General features: G+C 43.5%; 1 protein-coding gene across 4 annotated transcripts in view; it reads right to left on the bottom strand.

The window, feature by feature from the left end:
• casz1 (castor zinc finger 1) overlaps nt 1-22,716 on the bottom strand; it is a 150,948-nt gene that overhangs the window by 49,513 nt on the left and 78,719 nt on the right. Inside the window, exons 1-2 of one of the 4 annotated variants that reach the window (XM_058083443.2) lie at nt 18,897-19,308; nt 15,256-15,290 (exon numbers count right to left, since the gene is read on the bottom strand). The exons of 1 other annotated variant lie outside the window; for it this stretch is intronic. Coding sequence is in view for 1 of the 3 variants with exons in the window: in XM_058083439.2 (XP_057939422.2) it covers nt 18,897-18,945 (49 nt within the window). In the remaining 2 variants the exon portion in view is untranslated. Of the gene's footprint in view, nt 1-15,255; nt 15,291-18,896; nt 19,309-22,716 lie in introns of those variants that run through there. 2 more of the 4 variants (XM_058083442.2, XM_058083439.2) reach the window with 2 other exon arrangements.

Genomic DNA, 22,716 nt, shown 5'->3' on the forward strand with positions numbered 1-22,716 from the left:
TTAAACTAATTCGGGTTTAAAAAACGAAATTTGGTGCTTGGTGTTTACCGTCATCAAATTGGAGGCCCGATCAGACTTTCAATGTGAGGTATACCTGCACGACTCCTACCATTAGAAGGTATTGCTTTATGCAACATACAGTGGTATGAAAAAATTATTTTTAGATGTTCCTTTGTAAATTACTTTGTAAATTCCAGGTAAATATATCACAGGGATAGATGAGAAGTCAAATTATAAGTCAAATTTGGGCACCCCTGTTGTTTTATTGATTTGAATAACTTTAACACTAATTATTGGTACACAACATTAGTTTGGTAAGCTCATTGACCCTTGACCTGCATACACAAGTGAAGCCAATCATGAGAAAGGGTATTTAAGGTGGCCAATGGCAATTCTCCCTTCTTGAAGGAGACCAGAAGAGAAGTCTTCACCACTACCACCCTTGAACTCAGCTTCTATCACCCACCACCACAGGTGGAAAGAAGCCTTTGTGACATAACGGAGGAACCAGAAGTGTATGGCGTTCAGTGTCTTAACCAGGACTGACAGCTGACATTGTCCTGGCAAATTGGGTTTACTTAAAGGAAAAGTAGCTCAAGTTTTGTTAATGCTTCAGCTTGTGAGATTTTCAGGAGCTACTGTCCACCGCAGCATTTGAGGGGATTAAAAGGATGAGGCCATCTGTTGCCAGAATAAGCATGAGCCCTTTCATGTGTCTGCCTATCAGCATTGTGTGTTGGGTTGTCCGTGTGTGTGTTTGATGGAAAACACATCATGGAGTACATCATTCTGTACTTTAAAGTTAAAAGGCAGTTTTCAGCTGTAGGACACAAGTCTGGTTTACTGCAATACCGGTAACTTCTGCACTACTCGGCTGCCGGCCGTTGGCAATCGTATGTCTTATTTAATGGTCTGGTACCGCTAATGATGCTCACTTGTGGAATGCACGTTTTACATCACAATAAGGCTGTTTTTGTGACCAAAACATATCGAAGCTTTATCGTTGCACATGTTCCTTTCACCTCTAATTTGCTGCCAATTCCACGCATAGTTCCACCTTGAAACATTTTCTACCCCAACAGAGTGCTACCTTTCCATCGCAGCCGCCTGGTGCTCGACCCACTACCGACACATATTTTCAGAGCTCTAATTGTCATTTAATCACATATCCACCTGTCACTTAAAGACCCCGTTTGCAAGGTGGAACATTTGCATATGTTGTAAAACTAATTTCTTTTGAAAGCTCCAGTGCTTGTGAAAGTGGGCGCTCGCTCCATCTCTCTCTCTCTTTTACTTTCACACTCGTGTAGACACAGTTAAAGAGAACACACACATGTACACACACACACATACACATGCCACCTTTTGCAGACGCCATACGTGATATTCTCAATTCAAGTGAATATTTCTCACATTTGTTAACAGTGCGCAGTGACACAGAACGTGTTAGAAAAGGGGCAGCGACAAAAGCTGGTGCAAGCCTCCGCTGAGGTGACAGTGAAGGTACAGTGTTATAAAGGAATCAATTAGAGTTAATAATGTATCACGCTGAAATGCTGCATCCATTTGTTGGCACTTGGATAAAACTAGCATAGAATAAGCCGCGGCTGCGTTGATCCTGTCATGAGTACAGCACATTTACATTATCAACCTTAAACATCGAGGAGCCATGTTCCGCTTGAGTGGTGGCGGCACAATTGGGGGGTGGGCGGGGATGATTGGGAGTGAGAATCATGTTTTCGGGACCAAGGAATGCAGTCCTCAGGAGATCTCCTTCTCTAATTACAGAGCGAGGGAAAGAAAGCTCTTTGTCCCACCTTTTATTACATTAATTGATAAAGCAGGCTCAGAATGGGGGCAGGGACGGGAGTGGGGGTCGGCAAAGGTAGGGGTCTTTTGGACAGATGAGGTGGCTTTTCGGAAGCCAGGTTTTCAGAAGATTCCTAATTCTGCTCAGGGCCTGGATTGTGCTGCTCGGCTGCGGGAGGGGAGGACGGATGTGCGGTGGCCGAGAGTCCCAGCAGTGCTGTCTGGTCCTAGACCTTAATTAACTGTCTCTTCAGGGGGTGCTGTGGGCCACACTGGGACCCGGGCCACAAACACCAGCAAGCACTAAGAAGCTTTAAGAGGAAGTGGCATCTCACTCACTGTGGAAGCACTGGGAACCCTGTGGTCCTTTAATATGGACCCCATACAGCTCCAAGCCATATAGATGTCGCCAGGCATTAGCGGGGCTATTTTATGGCTGCTTATTAGCTTTGCACACATTGCGCGGGGGGTTGATATTTTGAACATTGTTGCTGTTGAATTACGATATTGACGGCCGGGTGGTAAATATCCACAAATATGACATCAATGGCGTCATTTTGAAACCGAAGGGCAACATTTGTGCAAGATTGTCCAAACGTATTTGTCACTGGTTAAGTAGCTGTAACAGGCTTTGTCATGGCGCTAATCTGCTTCTGCTCGTTTGGATGAATCTGTAGACAACAGCATCTGGGAAGCGCAGGTACAGTGATCCAAAGATATCTGAATATATTACAGGGAATTAAGCATGTACACGCACACACGCACACACGCACACCAGGGTTGGAGGTGCTAAGGCGGGGCCAAACACGGCTCATTGAAATGTCCATCTTAAAGCCACCCAAGTTCCTCGTCCCCCCGCCCTGCCCTCTGACAACTGAGATGCTTTCAAGACTGTCAAAAGCATTTTCCACAAAGCCGAGGAGGGGGCACGGAAAAAAGGGACCTGCCACTGTCACATATTTGTGCGTGCACACACACTTGCGAGGCTGTCAGGTAAATTAGATCTGAAAGCTGACAATTTCTGACCATATTTCCTTGATTATTTCGAACAAATGCACACCAGCCGCTCTAAGGAGATTAAAGTGACATAAAAGTCCCGAGTGGGAGGAGGGAGGGCAGAGAATCCAGGTCACCCCCATTTGTCCCCCCGCCTGACAGCAGCTATATCGCTATCCAATCCAATAAAAGTCCCCCCCCCTTTTTGCTTTAATTAATTTTACAGCTAGCTTGCTTAATTACTTTCAATCAAAATCCTCTTGCCATCACAAAATTAGAAATGGTTCAACTCCATTAGTCTAAATTCTTCATTTACATACACAAAGACTGTCAGCTCTTCCAAAGCAAACGGCCTCCTTCTTGATGAGATTGTTTTTTTCCACTCACTCATGCACAAGCGGCTGCAACAGCAGTGTTAATTCCTTTTTTGAGAGGGGAAAAGTAGCATAAAATGATTTGATCCCCTCACCGAGGACACCCTCTCTGCCTAATAAGGGTGCAGGTACGTCTTGGGGCAACGTAATGGATGGCAGAGTTTGCGTCAAAATTAATCTGATGTCGCTGAAAAAAGAAAAATGACTGCCCTCAAACAATGCAGAGGAAATATCACCTAGATGTGCAATGAATTAGCAGAATTATTAAGGCAGTGGCTGGCATCATGTCAGTGACGACAAAGTTCTTCCCAGAATTTCTATTATTTCCAAAGCGATAGACGGACTACAGATGACCCCCGAGTCTGGCTTCTTTGCGAGACTGACTCACTGCAACTTGGCTCCCGTGTGAAAACTGGCAACGTACAACAACAGTAAAAGCGGTAGGCCGCAATGGAATTATTCGGAAGGGGTGAGGGCCGGCGCATGGCCCCCTCTGCCTGATCACTCCAACTTGGCACACAGGCAACCTCTCCATCACACACACTGCCCCAGGCCTGCACATCATCCAGAATTAAGGACATGTAGATAGCGTTTGTGCAATGACCAAAGTGAAAACGCAGGCGCACAAGCACACCACATTGTGCCTCTTTGCATGCACACACACACACACACACGCACAGTGCAACTGCCATAATTAGATTGTCAGGGTGAGGGCATTAAACTGGTATAATGCACTCACTACTGCGGCACACGACTACAAAATATATTGTCACTAAAGCCACACTGGCCTATTGTTTTTATTTCTCATGCCTGTGCAGTAAATAACACAGTTTGAGGTGCCGCATTTAGATCATCTTTCAGCCGCAGTCCTTTCATAGAGATGGAAAAAAGCAAATCTCAATAATGTGCTACTGTACACGTTCTGGAAACATTTTTGAAGTAATTCCCAACAAGCGACCTGGCCCTTTCACTGGTTTCCTGTGCCCCCTCTAACCAGTCCCCATTAACGCTTCATTATCCGAATCCATCATTCTTGGAATAAATGAAGACTGCCTCTTTAATTCAATTGAATAGGATCATTTCCCTACTCACGTTCACTTCAGCCTCAGCTGCCCGCCCACGTGTCCCCCAACTGTGTCCCAAACACCCATCCTCCCCAGCGTGTCTTGGCCGTGGTCTGGCCCCCTCCCATTGGTGGAAGAGGAGGGTGATGATGTAGGCTTAATGGCAGCGACGGGCCCACTCGCTGTTGATCTCTCATGTCTTGTCTTGGCTCGGCTGGTGGCGAGCAGCAGTTCTGGGTTGCCATTCTGACACAAACACACACGCACGCACACACACACGCACACACAGCACCAGCCATGCTCACTGGGGCTTAGCTAATCCTGTCACATCAGGACACAAGGGCTGAGTTGAGGCCTTTAGCATCCCCCCCCTTTTTTATGCACTACCTCCGTGCACCTCCACACCGACTCCAATGACTCAGTCGCTCACTCACATTCTTTCTTGTCCATTTCACAAGGTCACAGGTGGCAAGCTCCAGCACACGAGTGGTGACACAGCTGATGACTACCAGTGTGTTTCTGCCGTGCTACAGCAGCTTAACCTATAGATGACGTGGAGCCTCCTCAAAGTCTACCAAAGTCTAACTTTTTGGCTTCTTTTGGGGTCAAGTGACTTGTGATTTAACAGGAAACCCACACCTGTGGTACCACACCTTGCCACCAAAGTTGCAGAAAAATGTCTGCAATGCATCCATATGGCACCCATAAAAATCATTAACTCAACAAAAACATATACCCAACAAAACCGCAAACCACATATAATCACAGGACCAGGACCTCCACCCCGGGATCTTCCCCTCTGAGATCGTCTGAGACCAGCCATCCCCAATACGGTAAAACTGCACATTTTGCAGTGGCCTTTTATTGTGGCCAGCCCAAAGCACACTTGTGCAATAATCATGCTTTCAAATCATCAAGCATCTTGATATGCCACACTTGTGAAGTGGATGAAGACGTGCTCACTAACAGCTTTAGACAGATTCAGATTCTACAATATTTGAGGCCTTTTAGATCTTTGAGTTCAAGAAAGATGGGAGCAAAAACAAAAGCATATATTTTTCTCAAATGAATGTAATAGTATGTATACTTAAATTATTCACTATTAACTATGAATTCATTAATAATGAAATGAGTTTAAATGATTTCTAATAATTAATTGATCACATATAAATTGAACTAAGCTTTGTTCCCGATTGGCTTGAAGAACTCGCATCACGCTTCTACTCGCGGTTCTATCAAGTATTAAGATGGAAGTCAAATGTCTAGATAAAGACGTTAGTGAAGGCCGTATCTCATTCTTCCCCCCTTTGAGTAAAACTGGCCCCATTTCAACATAATGACCCCAACCCCCAACGACAGCACCCGCTCATGCCCTTATGCATATGCACGCACACCCAAATGCACCAGTGTTCCCTTCAAAATGTTCCCAGACTTTCATTGTTTAGTCATTTGAGACGGACTCTGGGAGAGTTTCAAATGATTTTAGCCATGATTTAATTTGGTTTGTGAAAGGGTGATGTCAGCACAATGGGAGGCAAGCCTCTAAATCCACCACATTCACCCCAAATGCCGAGATGAGATGATCATCGGTGGCGTCTACAAAAACACTTATTATATTTGCCCCTCGCCTGGCTGAAGCTGTTAAAACCCATCAGCGTTATTCACTTTTTCTCTCTGGGAAAGAGACGGAGAAAAATGGCTCGACTTAAAGTCAAAACTGTCACCCTGCTTAAAGAGACATACAACATCGTTGGACATGGAAACAGAGCGAGTGGAGGCTATCGGGTGTTTATTCAATAGTCATTGTGTTTGCACCCAATACTAATTAAATAAAACATGCACAAGTTGTTAATTGCTTTCACAGAGATGAACACTTTCTGCTGCTGTACAAGTATAACCTCTGTTCCATCTACAGTTTATTTCTGCTGCTGAACAAGTATAACCTCTGTTCCATCTACTATTTCCATGTTTATTACTGCTGCTGCTGTGTGCTTGCAGTAAGGGTCCAAGCTTGAAGTTGTAAAAGCAGCAGGGGGCAAAAAAAAGGTCAAATGTGAATATTTAATCCAAGAGATACAGTAGTATGAAAAAGTTTGATTTTCCTTGGGAAAAAAAAAATAAATGACTGAATTAAATATATCATATAGCAGACCAACACAGTGATGGATGAGAAGTCAAATGAACTTCATAGGATTTACAGAAAGTCTGCAATCATTATTTAAACTAAAGTAGAATTTGCCTAAATGTGGGCACTCTTGTTGTTTTATTGATTTGAATACCTTTAACACTAATTATTGGAACACAACATTAGTTTGTTAAACTCATTGACCCTTGACCTGCATACACAGGTCAAGTCAATCATGCCTCAAACAAGAATTGTGATATTTAAAGTTGTAAAGCTCTTATATGAATAAAAAGAAAACATGACCATAGCAAATAATCAAATATAAGGACAAAGCAGTGATATTACGTAATACTCAAAATGGCTCATTTAGAAATAAAGATGTGTAAAATAACTGGAATGGAAACGTGTTAATCAAATGGCAGTGAACAAACAATTTGGACTGAGTGTTCTGCCGGGGCCGAGTCCATGGAGGTCCAGGTCAGGATATGAAACACAGTCTATTCGCGTCCCTACAGGATATCCTCGTGGATCAGCAGCAGAAGCCATGTTGACCCGCCCTGTTATTAAAGAGCCTAATCTGTTCAACGTGTCAATGTTAGCACTTTTAGCTTTGATTAATAAAAGAAGACCCCGGGAGTGCTGAGTCTGCTTTCCCAGTGCCCCCAGTTGTTTCCCTTTTGCTTGGTGTTTTTTTTATCATTTTTTGGCTGATTGTTTATTTAACTTTCCTCTTTCCAATTAGCATAAACAGTCTGAATTATTAACTTTATTGAACTAATTACATTCAAATGTGGATCCTAAACTAGATGGATTTCTTTTACCGTCCTGCCACCGGCCGCAGGTATCATGAAAACTTAAATATGGACATTGTGGTATATTCTTCAATGCTTTAAATATATGCCTGCTAGTAACACAACTGCTGTCTTGCCTTCCAAGTGCCTAGTGCTGTGTCTTAATTTGTAATCTAGTCAAATCAATTGTCCGCTAACTAAAAAGGTCACCAAGACAATAGACTACATAGCCTCCCGAAGCTCAGGGTGTCTTTGGTAGCGGTTTTTTTTTCTCAGCAAGGATGTAATTAGGACACCTTCATCTTCGGGAGTGAGAGGGCAGCGGCAAAGCTCAAGAGGAGCTTTACAGCAAAAAAAAAAATCACCTGCGTAAGAAAAGTGGTGGTTGAACAACAAGCAGAGGAAGAAGGCTTGTTGGGGAAAATTAGTGATGCAAAGCAACACAAGAGGCAGAGTGGGGAACTTAAAGGATGTGATTTATCTGGGCTTGATTGCGTGTTAATCGAGGTTACGTGAATTAAGTGGAATATAATTGGAACAGACACTGGCAGTCTGACAGATCGACAAGATGCAGATGGATTGGGGTGTAGACAGGGGGAGCAAGGGAGAGAGGAAAAGTGGGAGCTCGAAAGACGGTGCAGGCAAAGAGATGCAGAAAAATAGCGCCACTTTGCTCTCATACACGAGATAAAAAACTAAACCGGAGACGTTAAACGCAAAAAAAAAAACAAAAAACCCAGCACACCGTTGATTTGCTAACCACACCGCACAGGACTGATGATTGACGGCTTATGAAACATGTAGCCCTGCTAGAGGAGGACACACATGGTTGACATCGTGAGCGACAAGGCATACAGCATCCGTTGGCCTCTCCCTCTCCAGTTGCCACAGACACTCATTTCTGCTTTATTGGAAATGAGGGGGAAAAAAACCCAAAGAGGCCAAGTGACAGCTGTTGGAAAATGTCTCACCTCAGTAAGAGAGAACCAGCAACTGTTCAACCGATCCTCTTGGCGACAACTGTTTCCAAGGCCCTCACCCCAAATCTGAGGTATTTAGCTAGCGAGACTGAATGACCCTTTCAAATGTTACCAGAGTAATCGGCCGTAAAACATCACCACCTGTTACACGGTGTCCAAAGGCTTCGCAGCTGAGAAATTTGGATTTGAAGGTTGAATATATGTGGTTACGCAAACATAATTTGAGATGCCGCTTTGCTCTGAACTGGTCTTTGGTCCTGAAGCCTGGTAACGTGTGAGTGACAGGAAGGTCCCAAAATAACCCAAGAGTTGATTGCGGCTTGTCACAGCGCCGTTATCTAAATCTGGGTTCAAAATACCGGAGTTCCCTAAGACCGGATAACTTCTACAAATAGCAGGCGCAAACGTAGGATGGCTTTTTTTTTGTTCAAAAATGTAACCAGAAAGGTACTCAGACACGCACAAGCCAAGGCCCAACAATCTAAATTTCGATCATCATGAAATTGTCCCCCTTTATAAATAAATGATAAATGATTCTCCTGACCACATTTTTGGTTTGTTGAATGTACCTTTTAGCTGGAAAGGAAACCAGGAAGTGGCAAAAGACTGTAAAACATGCTAAGGGGTAGTATTGTATAATATTCAGCATTTTCAATGTTTTTTTTCATATTTTTGCTTAACACAGCATATAGTATAACAATTAGCCTCTCTTCTCAGAGACCAACTTAACAAAAAACATTTAATTTGAGTTTTAGTCAGGGTATAATTCATTTAGTGGTTCTACTTCCTGCATATGGCTGAATTTGGTTATGAAGATCCATGTATTACACACAAATATTGTGGCACCATATCTGTAAAAATAAAAAGAAATTGGTCATTTCAGCACAGTTGTTGCTAACTGACAAAACAAAGGACATAAACAATTATTATAAACATAACCTCCGTAGCAGTAAGCAGGTCCGTGATAAGAAGCTCGGGGAGACAAAAAGAAGCAGTAGGCATCTTTTGGTTTGCAGGATTCGACGGCACAGTAAACTTCCCTCATCAACTCAAAATGCCCAAATTGTTCCTGACATGATCCCGTCACAGCACAGACACAGAGGAGTAACTACGGTCATCCCTTGATTTGATCGACTATGACTGTTACACTAATGGCATTAATAAGGGTAAAATTACTATTTTGGAACACAGTTTTCATCCTCTTCTTTTGGCGAGCCATCCTCTTCTTCCTACATAACAGCGTGTGCACATATACGGTGTGTGTGTGTGTGTGTGTGTGTGTTGTGGCTGTAAGGTCATATCTACTTTCCAGGCCTGGTGTACAATGTCCTTGGATTGCATCATTTTGCAGTTTAAAAACAACCTGAAAGTTGACACTGCTATTTTGACTACAGCCTTTTATTTACCAGATGGCCTTCACAAAATAGCCAAACATCATTCAACACCATCTTGAAATAAATAAAAACGGTTTGTTATGAAACCATGGTGTGTGTTTTTGCCTGTATTTGTGCTGAATGTGACTAAATATCGAACACTACGTACATTCCCCAGCAGCCTGCAATACTGAGAGGAATGACACTTGCTGTGATCAAGGACATGAATTGCTCATTGATTTTTAGGGGCCAGCTTAACTATCCATTCCAATTGATTTTTAGCTTTGCTGGGTGTGCGAGTTATGGCAATTTTAATGTATCATCTGTATGTGTACTCAGCACCCACTGCCACAAGATTTACAGGTCTTTGCAAGATCATATGTGTACTGGTGGGACAGCTTTTTTACTATATAAACATAAAAAAACATAAAAGCTTAATTTGTTCCATAATAGTTGAAAAGGAAACTAATCTTTTACATCCCTTTTTATACCCGAGACATAATCTACTCTTGAACGTGGTAAATGCTCTGTTGGGGCTAAATTGCACCTTTTTATATTGTGATTCATAGAAAAGAGGCCTCAAGCCTGTGAATGGCCTGTTTTAACATTCAGGGTTCTAATTCCATAGACCAGCAACGCCAACGGGTTGTGGCCAGCGCACTTTGCAAATTTTGTGAGCAGCGCAGTCTGGCGCAGCAGGGCGCACTCACGCCTCCATTCCTGCCGCAGGTGGCAAAGACCAATCAAGTGAATGCCTCTCATTGCCTTTAAATGCGCATCCGAGGCACACTACAATACAAAACAGTGCGCCGAAGGTGCAAAATTGTCACTGTGACAAGCTGAAAATATGGACACCTCCCAGGGTGCGCCGCCACGCCCATCTCGCCGCAGTCCAGTCCACCAAATGACCAAATTGGCTGACATAGTGGTGGGCTGGAGGACATTACATTACCACTGTGTGGGCTGCGCCATACTCCGCCACGCTCCGCCACCCTGCGCCTCTTTGCGCTGCGCCACGTATTTAGAGCCCTCAGTGTTAAGCAGCATTCTGGTACAGCATACATGTGCATATGGTCTGTTTTGAATGGTTGCGCCGATATTGTCATGACAACCATAAAACCTGTCAATTAAGAAGTCAGCTAAATAATGAATAATCAACGGCCTGCAATGTCGTAGCAATGTGATACAAAACAGTGTAAACTCATCTGCCAGGTAGAAAGACATTAAAATAGCGGCTCATTCTCCCACATCCAGCTTAGGTTTCAGTGAGGCTGGCATGCATTTCAATTCACCGGCAAAGAATGAGCTCTCACACGATATCGTTCTCTCAATGGCGTCACTTTCAAATTTTAAACAAGGCAATTTTTTTCGTTGAAGCATTTAGGAGGTAACTGTTTTTTGTTCCGTCAGGGTGGAAAAAAAGACTGTATGAACCACACTTTAGTCCTTTAAAGAAAAAACCCCAGTCTGCTTAATTAATGTTTTACAAGTGCTGCTGTGTTCTTGGTGAAAGAAAAAAAGTGGCTATCAAAGCCAACAGGTTCAGATTACGTACGCTAATTGAAATTCTGAATTTCTAAGCCAATGCCTTTTTCTTTTTCCTTTCTGTCGTCTCTCTCTTTTTCAAACAATAAAGCTTAGCATTTTCTAGTCCACAAATGACATAAAATCATTTAAGTAATATGGGCTTTTCCTTTTTCCTCCCTCCCTTTATTTTCATGTTCTGCTGCTGGGTTCATGAGACGGCTTAATAAAGCAGTAAACGCTTTGGGAAGAGTGTGTGTGTGTGTGTGTGTGCATGTGTGTGTGTGTGCACATTATCTTGTGTGTTACCTCCACTAGGGACCTCAAAGAAGGAGGCTGCTTCTACTCGAGCTGCTTGTCTTCAAGAATAAAGCCAAAGAGTGAAAGGCAAAGTGACTAATGCTGAAAGCTGAGCCAAACTGAGACGATTCGGCGCCTCTTGGGTTGAAACCAAAAGAGCCCCCAAAAGTGTCCCGTCACATTTAAAGGCTCTCCAAAAAAATCCCCCAAAAGATCAAATGATGTTATATAAAGTCAGCTGTGAGAATAAACATTTGATTTGAGTTAGAAGTGGTGACTCAAGAAGTGCAGATAGAGGAATTACTCCATTTTAAAAGCATCATCCTTGATAACCTTTGTTCTGAGTTAATCATTGCTTCGCCTCTCTTTTATATTTATCCAAACTCGGTCCTTTCAATAGGACGTTATTTTATTGGCTTGTTTTGCAAGCATTCTAACGTTGCATTCTTTCTTCCTACAAGGTCAGCTCCAAGTGCGCCACGAGGACTATTTGCACATGGGCCTTTTCAGGTCAATTCTGTTGTATTTACTTCAAATAATTTTTGATAAGGGGTGTAAAAGACCAATAAATCTTACATCATAAACGGGAGAGGTGTAGCTTAAATAAGGCCATAAGATCAATGGCTGATTCTTTTCTTATCTAAGACATGTTCACATTTTGAGTCAACTCTCCGCACTCCCTCCCACTGAACCGCCCCCGCCCCATCTCAATGCAACCTCCGTGTCACTAAGCAGCATAGGAGCTTGTTAGATTCCGTCCAATTGTCTCCCACTGCGGCCGGCAAGCAAGCTCTTGTTTCATAGAAAAGTACCTCCCCTGTTATCTCCCCAGCACTATAATCACTTAACAAAGACTTGAGCATTTGCACAAATTAAAACATCAATAATGCATAAGTGCTTTTCAGTTTTGAGCTATAGTGTCCCGGTATTGGGATGAAATACCTTCTCTGCCAGTGGAAAAAAAAGGCTGGCTCATCCCAATAGAACCAGCAGTCCTACAAAGGCAACCATGGCCTCTCTGCTTGGTCAGGCCAAAGCCCAGTTGGATATTTGGGATATGTAACTGAACACGTTGGAACAGCCTGAGAGAGACGTGCAAGAAGGCGTTAAGTGCTGGTGGTGCTTCGGTGCAAACAGGCAACACCCTTAAGTGGCACAAGTGCTGGCATCCCTCCATCGAGAACACCGCAGCCACATCCCGGACTTTAACATGTTTGATCAGTTATGTGGTTTAAGCTCTCTGATCAGCTCAGTGGAGGACATGTCTATTGTCTCACACTGCAAGAAGGTTGTGGGGTTGAACCCAAAAACACATTGTTGGTCAGTCTACATGTGTCCTACATGTGTCCTGAGACTTAGAGGTGGTCGGTCTCAGCCTCGGTCAGTTGGGATATGCTCCAGCTTCTCAGTAGCGTCATTTCCATATGATGGGATGTCAACCATTGTTATGTCTGTGCAACTGTAAGATTACAAGATGATGTATTTTTTTTTAATACAGTGGATGACGGTGTTTGCGCTTCCTCTTTATCGGTCATGTTGCCACACAGCAATTTAGGTGTTTGTTGAATTAATTGTTAGATTATACTTTGCCACAGCGATATGATGTCACAACATCACCAGCCCAATTACACAGCGAGTGGAGGAAACACAATCCATTGCAAGCCAACCGGTTGGTGGAATGGTTCACTCAGAGCAGGATGGGCATCATCACCTCTCTTAATGTTTGTGCTTTCATTTCTTTTAAGAGAGAGATAAAAAAAAAAACCAAAACATTTGTTACTGCAGCCGAGCGCATCAGCCATTTTGTGCTGACTTGGGTGAAGTACATGGCCAACACAGTCGCACCAACACCGGCAGAGGACAAGCCACCCTATACAGATGGCCTCAAGGACAATTAGCAGTAATGATTGGTTGCCACATAAATGAGGGGATTTCTATTTGCCACTGCACTTGCTGATGATCACGCACCAAATGCCGCTGACAACATGATTTAAAATGAGACCTCTGTTACTTAAATATGCACACGCACACAAGCAGCAAAAAGTGTCTCTCGCTATTTGAAAGGATGAAGGTGGAACTTTAAATCATAAACAAACACCCGACGATCGCAAAGAATGAAGAGATGAGACAAATTGCACAGCCATCTAAAATATTATCTCTTCAATCATCCCTCTCTCCTCTTTCAGATATCTGCAACCCCCAATCCCCCTAAACACCCCCCTTCCACCCCCCCAGCTCCTCCCCTCTTCTGTGAGTGAGTCTGGCAAACAATCCCCTTGTTAGCAAACTGTTAAGACAGCCGCTTGGTACACAAATTGCGCTCGACCAAGCGAATTTGTTTTGCAAGGGTGACCTGTTTAATCATCTCATTTTCTTTGGCGGACATTTATTCATCTGGTTTCCACGGTTACAGGGAACATTAAGGGGCTACAGTAATAAGGCTGGAGAGTCAAACAGGTAATAAAAAAATTAACGCCATTTTCCAGCAGCCGAGGACAGTGGGTGAAATGAATCAAGGGAGAGAGGAGTGGAACAGAGGGGGGAGCTGAGGCGGGAGTGAGGAGGTGGGGGTCCAATATTGTCCAAACAATAAGACTAATCGCTTATTTTACTCTGTAGATCAAGGTGGTGCTGTTATGGACATGACACTTTGAGCACAGAGCAGCAGCAATAGAAGCTTTTAAAATGGCCGTGCTCCTTTTTTATTGTCATTCGGCGATTACATATCACAACAATTAAAAGTCAGTCGAAGATATCTATCCACTTTGTTGCTTTTTTTATTTCTCCTGCGTTTCGAGAAGGAAGATCATTTGCGTCCATGCCAATATCATACGTGACATTTAGAAGCCCCGCTGAGAAATGCTTTGTCGTCCTCGCGGGTTAAATCATCTTTTTAATATTGTCTCCTGAACAACTGCCGGGGAAAAAACAAAGACAGACATGACAATATGGAGTTGATGCCTGTCTAACGAGTGTCCAAACTTCTTGCCAAATATAGAAAAGTCTGGCACAATAGAGGAACAGGTGCTGAGGACCAGAGAAGACGTGGCAGGCCGTGGAGCCGGGTCGCTCCTGAATGCCAAATAAGGCAGTGGGAAACATTGCATCCAGCCGCAAAACCGCCAACTGTCATGTGATTTTCTGATCATTGTCACCGCTGCCAAAGCGTCTCCCGGGTTGAGACAATACTTCACCACCGTGTTCCTCTTAAATAATCGACGGACAAGAGAAAACAAGCAAGGCATTTTATGCATTACTCATTTCTCCACTCCTTCTAGAAGTATTTCTGATTGACAACATGTCTTTGGCACTCCTAAAATGTGCAGAAATACTTTCAACCAAACCCTTAATCATTTCAATGGTCTGGTTTAACCAGTATTTGGGCATTTTACATCTCTGCCAACACCTGTCCCTCACCCTGCTGGAAAAACAAAGTCAATCCAAGACTTGTTACCGCGTCTTCTACGATGCTGCGTGATTGGCTCAGGGGTCAGAAAGAAAGCGCGACTGGGCTGGAGACAATGAGTCTCGAGGGGGGGGGGGGGGGGCGACCCGAGCTTACACTCAAACGCGCACTCTCATGTTGCCAGCGAGTGTGCGGCACTTGCCCACCTCCACTCCATGAAATTGACTCTGGGTGTAAAATCCCCACAGGAAGACACAGAATGGACAGCAGATAGAGAGGGAAAGAAAGCTTAGCTGCGAGGCGGCGGGACCGCCAACTGTTCTTCCAACAGCCTCTTAACAGGTGTAGCTTCTATAACCATGTAATCCTATCAAGTTACCGACTAAAAAAAGGAAAGAAATCTAGCAAACTCTGCCCCTCTCTCGCTCGCTCCTCAGTCTTTCTGATGGCGGAGACAAAAATGAGCAGCTGGCCTTCAGATGTAACACACAGAGTAGAGGAATCATTGCTGACCTTAATGCCACCGTGAAGCACAAGCGGGGGGGAACCTGAAGTGGAGAGAGAGTGTGGGCAGTGTTTAGACATTCTTGTTTGCAGGCAATTACGGATAAGGACAGGACTACTGGCTGGGTAACTCAGCAGAACAAACATTTCCTCACTTCACGCAGAAGGGAAGACGAGAAAGGGAAAACGAGTTCATCAGAAACAAAGCAACAAACAAAAAGCCACATAAAACTATAAAAGTTCCCCTTTTGTTTTAGCCGATAATGACATCCACCTGATAGCGGGAATAGAGGAATTGAATCAAACAAATGACTGAAAGTGATGCCGGCTCCCAGGGGCTTGCTGTTGCTCGCCCAGATAAGCGGCGGTCAAGAGATGAACTCGCATCAGCGCCCTCTCTAAACTCCGCAGCCGCTGCCTCATCGCACCAAAGTTGCAGCCACTCACTGGCCTCGCCAGCCAACCTCCGCGCGGCGGCGGCGGCAGCGGCGGCAGCCCGGTTTCCACCTTAAAGACCCCGCTGCCACATTTAAAAGGATTAGTCACCACATTTTGTGCCGGCTTAATCTCTCTTTCAGCCGGCCTAATAAGTGCGCCTCGATAAGCGAAGCATGCAAATTCATTCATGGCCAGTGGAGACCGCGCTTTCAGGGAAACACGGCAAAGTCTTCCACTCCGCTAATTACCTCTTCATTTTCCCTTTTGCCCTCTTACATGGCATATCAATGACTTAAGATTATTCCTCTTCTTTGCTTCCCATGAAATCAGAATTTTGTATGTGAGATTAAGGGACGGATGCAAATTACCGGAAGCAAAAAAAATAAATTTTCATTTTTAACTGCCAATACCTGATGTCATCCAAACGTATCTATTTTATGTTAGATACCGAGGTGCGACCTGTTGATCATTGTGGAATATTTCTTTGTGGACTATTAATTGGACCATTACTCCATATTGGTGACAGGGAGCTGTGAGCTTTTAATTAGGTGCCAGTCATTGCATGAGTGCACAGCCATGAAGAAAGGGGGTGTTGATGCCACTTGCCTTACTCGTGGTCCATATCAAGTAGCCGCCAACACTTGGACCACCGCAGCAAGGCTACGGGACGGCCCACGTGCATCTGGACATGGTTCCGTCATTTGATCTCACGGTTCCTCTGTTTTACTCTTGTTAAAAAAGGCCACTTGGTGTGATTTTGGGTATTAAAAGACGGGGTAAGATAATTATGGTGAGCGGGCACATGCTCAATCAGGACTCGGCTGTCCCTCTCTTTCTGTCTCCCCTCTCGATACTCACTCACACACACACACACACACACACACACTTCCACTCCCTCCCCTTCTCCACTGTGTTCCCTCTCTTCTCCCACGGCTGAAACCAGGCAATACACACACACACACCCGTGCGTAACATCAATCAACACTGCGAGCGGACCATAAAACTCCACAAACATATATGCCACCTTTAACTACTGAATTTTACATTTATTTTCTAATGCTTAAACATGAATTTACACCAATTAATACTAAACACTTCAAATCATTAAATCTAGTGGAAATATAATATATATATATGGAATATATATATAATAAAACATGATATAATGTGCTATATTTTTTATCAATTCATGTAAAGTAAATTAAGTCATAAAATTGGATTAAAAAAATAATAATCCAAGCCAACTGAAAGTCTATCGAAGTCAAAAAAATAGAATGGTATTTTGAAAAGATGTTTTGGGTGACAGAGGCGGTGCTAATCACCTCGTTGCCGTGAAGCTGTGCCCCCGACGAGGCTCCTCATAGAATAGCAGGAACCCCCAGGAGAAATCGGCTTGAAAGAGGTTAAAGACAATGACTCACTTTTTTTTCCTTCCTTCCAAATGTCTGCCCGTTAAATTTATTTCAAAACTCCGTTAATCTGCTGTACACAACATTCACATTAGCATAGCCCAGCCCCCCAATAAAAAATCCGGCTAGTTTAATTAAAAAATGTAAATTTACTGTCATCGGAGGAGCAGGAGAAATAGGAGTACAACAGCATATTTTATTGCTGGAGATATCAAAATGATTCAGGTTATGGCTAAATTGTGATATAAGGTTATTGAGGCCCGTCAGACCTCCGCTTGTTTTCCTCCCTCATTTCATCCCCGTTTTGTGGGAGGCTATTAAAGATGGAGAGGGCCACAAAGGGTTAATGAGACAACTGTGCGAGGGTGAAGGCAATCAAAATTATGACTCATAAGTTGGGGAGGGGGGGAGAAAAAACCTCTTTTATTAGCTGGCAAAAAGTTAGAAATTAGGGTGTGTCGTGGTACGAGTGTCACCCGGCTGTTATTTTGGACCAAACGTGCACATCGGTGAGCACATGACAGACATGCCCACATGCCCGAGTCTGGCGTGGGTCTGTGGTCACGTTGGCCTGCTGCAGCGCATCTCTTTCAGCGTAACGTCAATAATCCTTTTTAGATTCTCTCATTTCTTCTTCATGACAAGCGGAAGGGGGTTTGTGATGGAACAACAAACAGATTTAAAACGTTCCTATAAACATATTAAAAACAAGAGTGTGCAGCTGGAGCTGATTGGGGTGGAATTGTAATTATTGTTGTAAGAAAAATGTCATCATAATTCTACACAGCAGTTTTTTTGCTGTCAAGAACAATATGTATTGTTAATATTATTTCCTACAGAGGAAACATGTCTGGATGGGATAGTTAGGCACAGTAAGAGTTTAAAATAAACTTTTTTTTAAAGAGAAAGCTGAAACTAAAGTTCTGTAAAATGTGATAAATAGGCTGTACACTAAAATTAATGAAGTATACAGAGACCACTAATAAATACACACACACACACACACACAAGTCATTGTACAGCAACAGAAAACACACCCGTATCAACACTACACACACAGACAAACAAAGAAGTAAATGTTACTGTGGCATATTACATATTAGCATAAAAGTGAGCGCTTCCCTGAAGTGGAAAGTACAGTGACACCCAGTAGCTTGAATTTAGATACAAGAGGGCAACAAGTTCATCCCCTAAAGTACTTAGCCACAACCTGACAGGATGGATGACACGTTTAAAGCCTACAACGTATTTTACATAAATGTGTATTTGTATGGAGCACAGGAGACTTGGAATTCTACCTGAAAAAGCGCTAGTGACCGCCCTCCACCGTGTACATGTGTGGCAACAAAACAGCTTGTTTGCTTTGTCCCCTTGGCAACAAATCCTTAGGCCATTCATTGTATCCTAATGGCATTGTCAGTGCCTCTGTGGAGAAAACCAACACCTGTATTTGTACAGTGAAATATGTTGGCCTGCACACAAAAAACTGACATTTGATCAAGTGAGGAGTTGAAAGAAAACAACCCAAAATGACAGCAGTTGAGGGAAAATGAAAGGTGCCTTGTGAACTTTCTCCACATGTGTGCTGCGTGGGTGAAAAGAGGCAATCATATTTGATATTGCAGTCACCTTTGGGCACTCTCAAAGAGCTATAAATACGGGTGTGTACATATGGGTGTATATATGCCGTCCTTACTGGCACGTAGTTTAATCATGAACAACCTTCCCCAGATAAGGGCACACCTCTAACTGTCTTTAAATATCAACAAAAAGCTGGCAAAGTGAGAAATGAAGACTACTCACCATATTCAGGGAAGTCGAAGTTAAATCCTCTCAGACATGTAACTTTCATAATACTGCTCAACTCTGTTGGAAAGTCATTGAAACGTTGCTCAATGGAGGGGCAGGTAAAGCAGAAAAGTGACTATGGCATAAAAAAGGCTTCCTTCAATCATGCACTAAACTCCTTGACATGTAATCTGTCAATAGTTTGTTGCTGAGATAATGCCGGCTGCCACGAGCAGATTTGATTGGCAGGTTCGGGTCTGGCCCCTCCTCCCTGTGGCTTGACAGTGGGGGGGGTAGGTGAGAGAATATGGCGCCTCCCCCTTCCCTCCTCTCTCTCTCTCTCTCTCTCTCTCTCTCTGGTGTGTCTGCCTCTCTCTCGCCCCTGCTTTGCTTCCATGCACACACCACAGACCAAGCTGCTGGTGATGTCGTCTCAATAGGCTGATAGGAAATTATGGCAGAGGAGCCCCCTGCACTCTTTTTTTTTTACTCCCTCCCTCAGTGGGCTGGCCTTTTCCATCTCTGTGGTCTTCTAGCCTTTCAACTCTCCCGGGGAGGAGCCTGTGCTGCCTCCATTCAAATGAGGGGAGCGCCTTTTTCCTTTTACAGAGAAACACCGATATATGTCTTTGCAACACTGCACAACATCGTAGGTATTATGAAATCAAATAAAATCACTTACAGTAAGCAAATGGATTTTTGACAATCAACTGCACACAAAGGCACATTCAATAATAATTGCATTTCATTCATAATTTAATGATTGCATGATAATCTTAGATGTGTATTTTGATGATACACCGGCCTGGGATGAGGGGGGTCTACTTTAATGGGCTATTGTATTGTCGGACCAGCCAGGCCACTTCTCATACTCTGACTTCTTTGCCATGCTTGTACTTGGAAAATGTTCACCTTTTTGGGGGGAAATTCTCCAAAAAAGTGTTTAGCAAAGTAGTTATACTCTGCAGCTGTAAGGGGGGTATTGGGGCGAACAAAAAACATTTGTTACTATTACTTTAGGAGTCCCAGTACATCTCAAACTGTGTCCGATACATTTTCCTATAATTGGGTTTGTGCTGTCTCAAAACCTGAAATTGTAAAAAAACAAAAATATAAATAGAATTCCCATGTCATACAATACCTTCCTTCTGTCTCTCTTAGAACTCTCTGTCAGCGCCTGCGTCTGATATGCTATCAGTTTTCCTTGTAATTTCAGGTGAAATGATAAACCTGGGCCGTTACCAGGTGACAATGAATACTTTATAAGTCAAACCCCATATTTGCCTGGCAGTTTCTTCCGCGCTGGCATGCAAAGTGCCTCTGGGCCATTGTACATAACACCCTGTCACTGGGAATATGGCCTGGGATGAACAATGCAAAGTTTATACAATAATAGAATAGAATACTGAAGTTCGACATCTACTCCAGCCGTTCATAAAGGCGGCGTCCAACTAGCATTTACTGAAGGCAAAAAGAGGAAATGAACAAGTTTATGGCTGTGAACCAGCGTGCAACGATACACCGTGTTGCCTTCACTTCCCGAGTGTTGTCAGCAAAAAATTCAAGTATGTACATAAAACAGGTTTTGGTTCATTTCTAAAATGTGATGACTGATCTGGGTTCATAAAGGACAAAACGGTCTTTACCTTACAAAAATAATAATGCTGACAATAAAGTATATACAAAATATTGTATATGTATTTAACATTCCACTGTGATTTATTGAATAAAACTATGGTGTCCACTGTGTAGGTAGAAGTGGCACCTTTATCGGAACTGAACATTTCCTGAAAGCACTGACAGCTTTTGTTTTTTTCTCAGAAGTGACATTTCCACTCTTGTAGCAGCTTGTCAGGCTTGTGCTGTGCCGTTTACTCTCATTCCTTGATGTGGTGGACTCATTAATCACTGCAAACAAGTATTTATCAGACGGATTGGTGTAGTAACCCGCTGGTGCGTCAGGTTCTTCTACCATTCCTTTGCCAAGTGGTGAACTGGAATGGAGACGAATGGTGAAATACCTCATTGTTGTACTTTTAAAAGGAGCTCTTAGTGTTTGTCAACATGAAAAGAGAGAATGTAGTGCTAAAAAAAGTCACTGCCTACTGTAGTACAGCACGGTACCACAGGCTAATTATGTACAAGTCACTAGCACTGGGAAATGAGAGCCAAATGTAATGTCATTTGGGACTCCGATGAGGTCATCCAGGAGATGTTTCCATAGCGAGACACGCACAGATGCTAAGAAGAGACCAGGTCATATCCATAACAATAGTTTTCCATGTAAAAACCACAACTAACATTCAGCTAGTTAATATCAACGTTAATATTATACTCTATAGCACGTATAATAGGGGTGTTCACAGTGCGGGCCCGGGGGCCATTTGCTGGCCGCAGCTTGTTTTTTAATGGCCCACAGAGTATTGTCGATATAAAATGGAACCAAAAAAACAGCAAAGATGGGAAAAATACAGCAAAAAGTAAAAATGTACAAAGAAAATGTTGAGACTAATAACTCATAAAACCAAGCTTAGTCTTTAAATTAGGGTTATCAATTTAAATCTATGGGGACAAGTAAGTACAGGCCAACTAAACAGGATGTAGCATTTCATATTTGTTATTTAGTGATTATCTTCTACTTCTGCGTTGTGCCTTCCAGCTTTGACCCCTGGTGTAGATGTCTAAATTGGAACCCATTCAAATGCAAATTGCTAATTGCAAAGTTGGTACAGAACTAAATAGGATTTGGGAACCTGCAATGTAAACATGTGAAGAAAGCCTTGATCTAGTTTTGCAAAAACATGTACAGTACCACTGAAGTGGACTTTGAGGAACACAGGCAACATTCTCAGCAGGGAGGGTACACGCAGGACAGCCCCTCTGGCCCCGGTGTTTGGCGTCTTTGGGGGCCAAACCATTATTTCTCCAGAGGAGTTGTGGGGGCTATTCTTTTGATGTGGCCTCAGTGTATTGTAGGCTTCATGCAGGAGAATGTTGAGGGCAAGGTGGCGTGTATACGTGTGTGTGTATGCGTGTATGCGCACCGCCATGCGCGTGACATGGCGGGGGTGCATCAGTCAAAGGGCCGGCAGGCCAGACGTTTGGCTGCCCCTGACAGTGCACTCCAGGAGGGGCCGGTCTGGTGTAGGGCCCGCTCGCCACCCTCCCTCTCCCGGGACAAAGGCCACGGCCCAGTTGAAAGATGTGAATTCAGTGGCTTTTGTGCCAGAAGCCCAGAGACATGCCGAGAGAGAAGTCTGACCTTTGCCGGGAGTCAGATTGTGTTTCTCCAACCCCTCTGGCTGTCTCCGCAAGCTCGGAATAAAGAGTGAGTGAGCGAATGGGAAGGGCGGGAGTGGGTGTGAGGGTGGGCCAAGGGTGGAGCTGCGCCCTCCTCGGGGAAGTCCAGTTTGTCTGAGGATGCGCTTGTACTGCACCTAACTTCAACAACAAATTAAGAGTTTGTGTTTTTGAGCGTGCACGTTTATTCTTGATATTCACTGTCATGTTACTGTCAAATTGGTAGGAAATTGAACGTGTAAAAGCTTAATTCTGAAGCAGGGGCTTTGAAAGTGGGATTCAACAAGAGTTCAGCCTTGTGTTATTCCAGGTTGCCGATGATGTGGGATATTATTCCCCCTCACGTCTGTTTATATGGCATTATATATTTATTTTTAGGCAGGGGCTGAGCTGAATATTAAACTTAAAGCCAGCGCCATGATGTTGATGATGATGTTGATGATGATGATGATGATCATCATTTGCATCACTCCTGACAATGATTCTTCACCATCTCATTTGATTTTTTATAATTGCTGTGTATACATGGACTTAC

The sequence above is a fragment of the Doryrhamphus excisus genome, linkage group LG17 (assembly GCF_037039965.1).
Source record: "Doryrhamphus excisus strain RoL-2023G ecotype Guam linkage group LG17, RoL_Dexc_Guam_v1.1, whole genome shotgun sequence".
NCBI classification, from domain to species: Eukaryota; Metazoa; Chordata; class Actinopteri; order Syngnathiformes; family Syngnathidae; genus Doryrhamphus; species Doryrhamphus excisus.